A 7,721-nucleotide genomic window follows, 5' to 3' on the forward strand; every position below is an offset into this window, starting at 1 on the left:
AGGAATAAGTGATAGATTTTTATATTGTTGATATGATATTAAGGTATATATTATTAGAGATTAAAAAAACTCATATAAAGATCTGGAGATGAATGGATAGGAGATGTTTTTTTTAAAAAAATAATAAATAAATTTAACTTGATAAAAATTATATTTATACATCACTTTCATATTATTTTTTATAAACTCAATCAAAATTACTTAAATTTAATAATAGTTTTAAATTAATTAAAATTTGGCATGTCTATCTATATTTGTAGGATTAAGTCCACATAGATAGACTAGATCCAATTGAATCCACATGAGTGGACTTAATCTCTATAAGGTCGGGCTCACACTTGATTAACACACACATAACTAATTGCCATTAAAGTGACTAAATCTGATTAAATGATCTAATGCTTCATTGTATATAAGGAGGGTCTAGATTAAATGGATGTGGATTCAATGTGTAGATCCAAAACTTGGTTCATTAACTTTGATGAACTGTTAATGATGGATGAGCTTTAAGGAGGATAGTCTTTATAAGACGAGCTTGGTATAAAAAGGATGAGACTCATGAATTAGGGCATATTCTAAGAGTTTCTTCAACCTCTTCTCTTCCTCATCAAGAGAAAGCTAAGGATTGTCGTCGCCCGCTCCTATAGAAGACTTTTCTGCAATAGCAGGAACTCCGATGACAAGTAAGAAACATGAGCCTTTTGCAATGGATTCAAGTCAGCCATTCATGTGTTATTGTTTCGATTTGTATTGAACTTTAGAGATTGATAGAAGCTAAATCTTGTTATCGATACATCCACTAGTTCATATATGATGTATTTCAAGTCTTTCAATTGGTATCAATGCGAGGTTTGACTTGTTATCAGTTTTTAAGATGTAAGGATAATTTTTCAACGTTTTGGCACAAATACACCAATTTTTGCATTTAATTCCATATGGATGAGTGAAATTGATGTATATTCATTGAATGTAGTATGGATAGATTAGGATTTAACCTTTGAATAAAGTTTTTCACATTATCTACAAAGAACGAGATTGGCGGTGCGATTTTAGGGCAGAAAATCGCGTTTTAGAAATAGGCATTTTCTGATATCAATCGATTGGGAAGTTTTCCAATCGATTGAGAGTCGCGGATTCACGAACAAAATCATCTTGAATCGATCCATTGATCGATTGGTGCTTACCAATCGATTGGTGTAAGGTTTGATCGATTGGGATGCTCAAGTTCAAGAACAGAAGAGGCTGGAATCGATCAGCTGATCAATTGGTGTTTACCAATTGATCGGCATAAGGAATCAATCGATTCAAACTGCTGATCGCGACAAAAATTCAAAGAAAAGTTTTCTAGATGGATCGACTGATTGATTGGGGGTCACCAATCGATCAGTCAATCAATTGAAGGTTGCAAGAATCAAACAGAAAGCCTCTGAATCGATCGGTTGATCGATTGGGGTCACCAATGATCAGGCAATTGATTGAAGTTCATAAGAATCCAACAGAAAGCTACTGGATCGATTGACTAATCGATTGAGATTCACCAATCGATCAGAGTTCACTGGGTTTCTACAGAAGGATTCCGGATCTATCGGTTGATCGATTGACATTAGTCAATCGATCAGACGATCGATTGGGGTAGATGAACCAGCGAACAGAAGCTTTCTGGATTGATCAATGGATCGATTCATGTGTGTTCAATTGATCGATCAATCAATTTGCACGCGTGTGAATCGATTCACATTCTTTTTGATCGATTAAAAGGGTGTCAATCGATTGATATACTGTTAGACACACAATCTGTTGTCGGAGATTTTAGGAACTTAGTTGAATTTCAAACTTTCACGAAATTTAAATTCAACTTATAGTCGAAATGACCTGAGCGGATAATCTCAGGCTGCCAGCAGGGGCTGATTTTCGTAACGCAGCTGAGCTGAGCAACAGAGCAGGTCTGCAGAGCGGAAGAGCAGGTTTGCAGAGTGGTAGACTAGAGCGGCAGACCAGCGCGGCAGAGCAGGTTTGCAGAGCGGCAGAGCATGTCTGCAGAGTGGCATACCAGAGCGCCTGACTAGAGCAACATACCAGAGCTGCAGTGCAGAAGACCAGAGCAGCAGGATAGGTCTGCAGAGCGACAGACCAGGTCTGCAGAGCAGAATGACCAGGTCTGCAGAAAGGAAGACCAGGTCTACAAAGCAGAAAGACCAGGTCTATCTGAGTAGGTCTGCAGAAAGGAAGACCAGACCAGGTCTGCAGAGCAGAAAGACCAGGTCTGTCTGAGCAGATCTACAGAAAGGAAGACCAGGTTTGTCTGAGCAGAATGACCAGGTTTGCAGAGAGGAAGACCAGGTCTATAGAGCAGCAGGTCTGACGAAATCCTGACCTGGCAAGCTGACCGAGGCCTACAAGTAGAAGTTTCCTTGAAACAGATTCGCCCACCTCCGGCTGTGCTTCGAGGTTTACTCGGGTCGTCTGTTTCCCAGGATACAACGATCGATCGTGAACTCCACCAAGCACTCGTGGTCACGGCGAACTGAGTGACATCTGAATGCTACCACGGGCACTTTGCCGAGCAAGAGTTGCACGACAGAGGAGGGGAATGTGGAGGAGAGCTTCTGCCTTCTTTGCTGTGTTATCTGCATAACCTTTTGCCTGTGGTCGCAGCCTCCTTATATTGGAGCTTAAGATCAAAGGACAACATTAATGATCATTACTCAACGCCAGCATTTCGCTTGGTCATTTTGATTCGCAAAAAGATATATGTGGCAAAATGTAATGTTGGTTGTTCTGCTTGGGCAAATTTTGCCCCGACCGATCTGGCATTCGTGTGCGTAGGTCGCGCTCGCGCACGAGTCAACTTGGTTCAGTGCAATCCGAGCCCTGGATTTGCACCCCCCTGTGCACCCACGCGTGAGAGAGAGAGCCTCTCCCCATGCATTTGTTCACATCCTCAATGTATGTGAATCAATATAAACCAACAAACTTGCCTTGAAACTTCTAATGTGGGACTAAAGTCTCATTCACAATGGAGCTTCTTCTCTTCCACCTCTTCTCCATTCACACTTATTCAACATATCCGATACCAATCGATTGATAACTGAATTTAGCTCAGTTTTCAGTAATTTCTTCCTGGATTCTTCTTCACTCTTGCTACCTAATCGAACCAATACTATCGCTAAAGCGAGAACTATTGGGGAGGCTAGGAGTACTAGTGTAAAGGGATGTATATCCATGCTAAGGATGATTGGCCCAAAGGAAAATCATTTTTTTATACCGGATATATGTTTAGGGAAGCTCACAAATTAAGCTAAACTTCTTGATCATGCACATAGTGTGTCGGTCCAAAGGAAGGGGTGCTATGTGACCGGTTAGAGGCATTGTGAGTGATGCTAGAAAACATAAGCTAACTAAAGAAGCTCATGAATAAGGTATCATGCGCATAATGCGTCAGCCCAAAGGAAGGCGAGTTATGTGGCAGATGAAGGTGTTCATGAGTTACTTAGAGAGTACTAATAATAAGTTAATTACAATTTAGTCTAAAGACTTAATGTAATGCTGCACTAGATATCTCTGTTGATCCTATCCGTGCACTGAGTCGATGGAAACTGGGAACGTGGCGCTCTCTGCTGCTACAAGGTGATCTTCACAACGACGTAAGCCTCCGATGAACCTGCAACCAAGTCGGGCCAAGAAGGGGTTCCCGGCGACGACCCTCCGACGCTCAAGTCAGACGATGGCGAGAAGAAACATAGGTAAAATAGAGACTGTGGCTACAGTATAATAGGAGAAAATCATACCTCCGTCGAAGTTTGGGGGTCTTTATATAGGACCCCGGAGAGGCGCGTGCATGCTTCCCAAGGCGTGCACGTTCCTCAAAGCATACCTTGGAATGACTGTGTCAGAAAAGCATGTCTGACGCCATACCTCAATTGTCCGAGCATATCTCTGTCATGGCAGCGGAAACTTTCTCCGTACGATCCTTGGTAAGGCCCGGCCGCCGACCATGCTGCTTGTCGGCGGCAGACGTCTCAAGAATGATATCACTAGCTGTCCCTTTTGTCCTCTTCTAAGCCCTTTGTCTTTAACCGGGCCGGTCGGGCTGATCACTCGGCCTCCCGGGCGCCCGGGTATACACGCACCTCGGACCGGGTGAGACGGTCGATCGTTCACATACTCGGATGGGGCACCGACTAGTTGTTCTGCCATTCGGCCTAGCAGCTCAGCTACTCAGCATAATGGTTCCTCTATAAAGGAACTTGTGAGCGTCGGAAGTTCAACCCGAGGTCGAGCTGTCTTCGTGCCGGCCGGGTAGACCGGTCGGCCAGGAGATTCCTCCCTGCTTGACCGGACCTTTGACTCTCCCGTGCCATTGACCCCTTCCTTTGTGGCCCCCGATCCTTACCATCGGATCATCTGTGTATGCCCATAAAGTTGTATGTTTTATTTGTTGCATTTTGTTATTGTATAAGATACATGTCTTATTTGTTAAATTGAGTTATGTTCTTTATTTTTGTTTATGTAGTATTCTAAATATCTACTAATTTGAACAACATCTTCATATTTACAAGCACAAATTTTAGACAATGGAAAGAGCATATTATGATTTTATTATGATATTAAAGTATATATTATTAGAGATTAAAAAAAGTCATATAAAGATCTAATTACTGGAGATGAAGTGTAAGGAGATGTTTTTTTTTAAAATAAATTTAACTTGATAAAAATTATATATACACATCACTTTTATATTATTTTTTATAAACTCAATCAAAATTACTTAAATTTAATCATAATTTTAAAATAATTAAAATTTGATACACCTGAAGTGGTGATTTGATATGATCAAAATCTATTTTTTAAATTTCTGTTTCATTTGTATACAGCAATTCTCTTCTTTATTTTTTTGATAGAGAGCAAGGTGGTACTGATTTATATCTTTGATAATTTAGATACAAGGGCGAAGCCAACTTATGACCTACTCGGGGCCGGTGTCAATGACGATTTGGAGCTGTTGAATTTTCTAAAGAAAAAGAAAAAATATTTGAAAAAGAGAGCAAGATAGCTTGGGTAAAAAAATAAGAATATAGCTCGGAGGATGGCTGATACAAGATGGAGGTTTTTTTTCCCGACCAACCTAGGGGTTATATATTTTCAGGCTCTGTCACTATCCAGATATCCAATTCTTTAAATAAATTAATATTAGACATAATCGATTTGATCTAATAAAAATTTTCTATCGATCAGGATTAATTTGAAAAGTACCAATAGATCCTACCTAACAAATGATCCATATCACAAATGGTTCAAATATCATAAAAATATGAAATATCTTACATGGAAATTAAATTCTTATTACATAGAAATCTATCTTATATCCAATCATCACACCGTACAATGGAAGGCGGCCAAATTTATAGTTGTTACTTGAGTAAGTAGTTATACTATCTCTGTATATCGTAACCATTATTTAAAATGACTTTGATTTTTTATGATAATTTTAATATTTTAAAAATAATGTTAATTAAGTTATTATTAAAAAATAGTATTTTTATCTACGTATAATATTTGTACTAAATTAAATTAAACTAAAATTTTAATTTATTTTAACCATACGAACATTTTCGATATTTAAAAAAAATACTTTTTTAAAAAAATATGTAGGGTCCCTTTTCAATTTTTACCCCCTTAATTTATTTGCTTGACTGAACAGTCCCTTCGTTCCCCGCGAGCAGCATGTACTTGTCCCTCCTCGTCAGCATGGTGCACTGGTAGCCCAGCGCCGCTGCGATCTCCCGCTGCACGCGATTGGCGACTTTGCACCTGTCCTCGCCGGCGAGCGAGAGTGACATCTTGGGCAGGAACTCCACTCTGTACTCTGGCCGAGGGTTCATTAGGAAATAGAAGGAATCCAGCCATTTGGCCCCGGCGGCCGTCGTGCCGTAGAACATGCCGCCGCGCACCGTCAGTGCCACCGGAAACACCTCATCGGCCAGCTCCACGAACAGAGGGCTGAACCTCAGCATGTATGGCTCCCGGCAAGTGGTCCCTTCGGGGCACACCACCAGGTCTTCTCCTCGCCGGAGCAACCTCGCCATCTCCTCGCGGTCTCTCTCCTTCTCCCTGTGGCGTGGCCGACAGTTGAAGAAGACGATTAAAATCCCTTTCATTACAGGAATTAAGCAATGTAGATGAGATAAAACTAGCGCGAACAGGGGCTTTAGTGAAAAATCATACCTGGTGAGTTTGATCGTTTTGATCGGTGATAGAACCTCCGACACCCGGCTAACACTGTACACGGTGGCCACGACCATATTGTTCAGCAACACGGACGAGATGTAGCAGGGATCAAGGAGGGTTCGATGGTTGCATACATAGAGCTTTCCATGGGCTTTATCATCGTCCTTGACGACGACTCCACTTTCTTGGGGAGACTTGATGACTCTGATGAACATGCCGGAAGAAGCTCCGATGAGGAGAGCGAGCTCAGGAGGCAGAGTTACGAAGGCGAAAATCCTGAAGACGGTGAGGAAGATGGCAAAAGGGAGCCAGAGGAGCATCGCCAAGGTGGGTAAAGGGGTGGGTTGGAAGGCCAGCCTGCCGTCGTGGAATATCAAAGGCTTTGGGTAGTCTTCTCTGGGCAAGGCTTGCCAATGCTTCTTCTCTGCTTCAGTGACTATGAGAATTTCCTGTAGTGAACAGAGCTATTCATTAGCTAATGTTTGATTCTCCAATTCTTTAATTTTACTTGTATTTATTTTTGTTTTGATTAGTAATTTTGGGAAATTCATATTAATTTAGCAAATACATAACTCACCTTGCAGTAAGAGAAGAATCGGTGCGGAGGAGAGTACTTGTTGTGACTCCTAAATCCAACGACATTGCCTTCGTCTAACTCTTCTCCGGCGCCGGCGAGTATTTCGTCTAAGCTCCGGTGGTCGTCCGCCTCCTCTTGCATCAGACCGGTATAATATCCGCGAAACACACTCAACTCCCTCCCCACCACGACGTCCGCCCCCAAGTACTCCTTCGCCGTCGCTTCCACCATCGCCCTCGGCATGGCACTCACACACACCTTCCTCCTCGCCCTCCTCGCCGCCTCCCAGGCCTCCTTCCCCACGTCGGCCAACAGGTGCTTGGGCAGCACCGCCCTCCCCGCCCGGAACTCCGCTTCCCGGATTCCGGCGAAGCAGAGCAGGACCATGACTCGGAGGGCGGCGTCGCGGCGGAGGAAGTGGACCAGAGGGTGGAGCAGCAGGAGGAGGAGACCGCGGAGGAGACTACCGGATTCCACGGCGACGAGCATGAAGTAAGGAAAGGTGGAGGAAGACCGCAGCAGGGCGCCCTCCACGTCCACCACCAGGGTTTTGTCCTCGAGGTGACTTAAGCCGGCGTGACGGTTATAGCCGATCGCCTGAGGTGGTTTTGACTGACGGCGATCTCCTCGGTGAGGGGTTTCGCGACGGCAGCGATGAGAGCTGAAGAGCTCGAGGAAGGACTCGAAGAAAGCCATCGTTACCTATGGATTTTCTCGTGCGGAGGAAGATGATGGTGGTGCACTATCATTTATAGTCGACCATTCACGTGCCAAATAGCAGTGAGCATGATCTCCGGCCACATCAGCTACCTACCCAGTTTAATATACTACAATTAATTTACAGAAGTTTGGTGAATCGAAGTTTCAAAGCGAGTTCGATAGCTTACCAGGAGATAATTATATAATATATATTCAG

The 7,721-nt window shown here is 42.9% G+C and overlaps 1 protein-coding gene across 1 annotated transcript; it reads right to left on the minus strand.

Moving 5' to 3' along the window:
• Positions 1-5,566: 5,566 nt before the first annotated feature.
• LOC121983249 (probable glycerol-3-phosphate acyltransferase 3) lies at positions 5,567-7,519 on the minus strand. Its single transcript, XM_042536199.1, has 3 exons — positions 6,806-7,519; positions 6,226-6,677; positions 5,567-6,111 (listed from the first exon to the last, which is right to left on the minus strand). Exons 1-3 carry the CDS (start codon positions 7,499-7,501, stop codon positions 5,682-5,684), a joined length of 1,578 nt encoding a protein of 525 aa, XP_042392133.1. The 5' UTR covers positions 7,502-7,519; the 3' UTR covers positions 5,567-5,681.
• Between the last annotated feature and the right edge of the window lie 202 nt (positions 7,520-7,721).

Source organism: Zingiber officinale, chromosome 5A, assembly GCF_018446385.1.
Source record: "Zingiber officinale cultivar Zhangliang chromosome 5A, Zo_v1.1, whole genome shotgun sequence".
NCBI classification, from domain to species: Eukaryota; Viridiplantae; Streptophyta; class Magnoliopsida; order Zingiberales; family Zingiberaceae; genus Zingiber; species Zingiber officinale.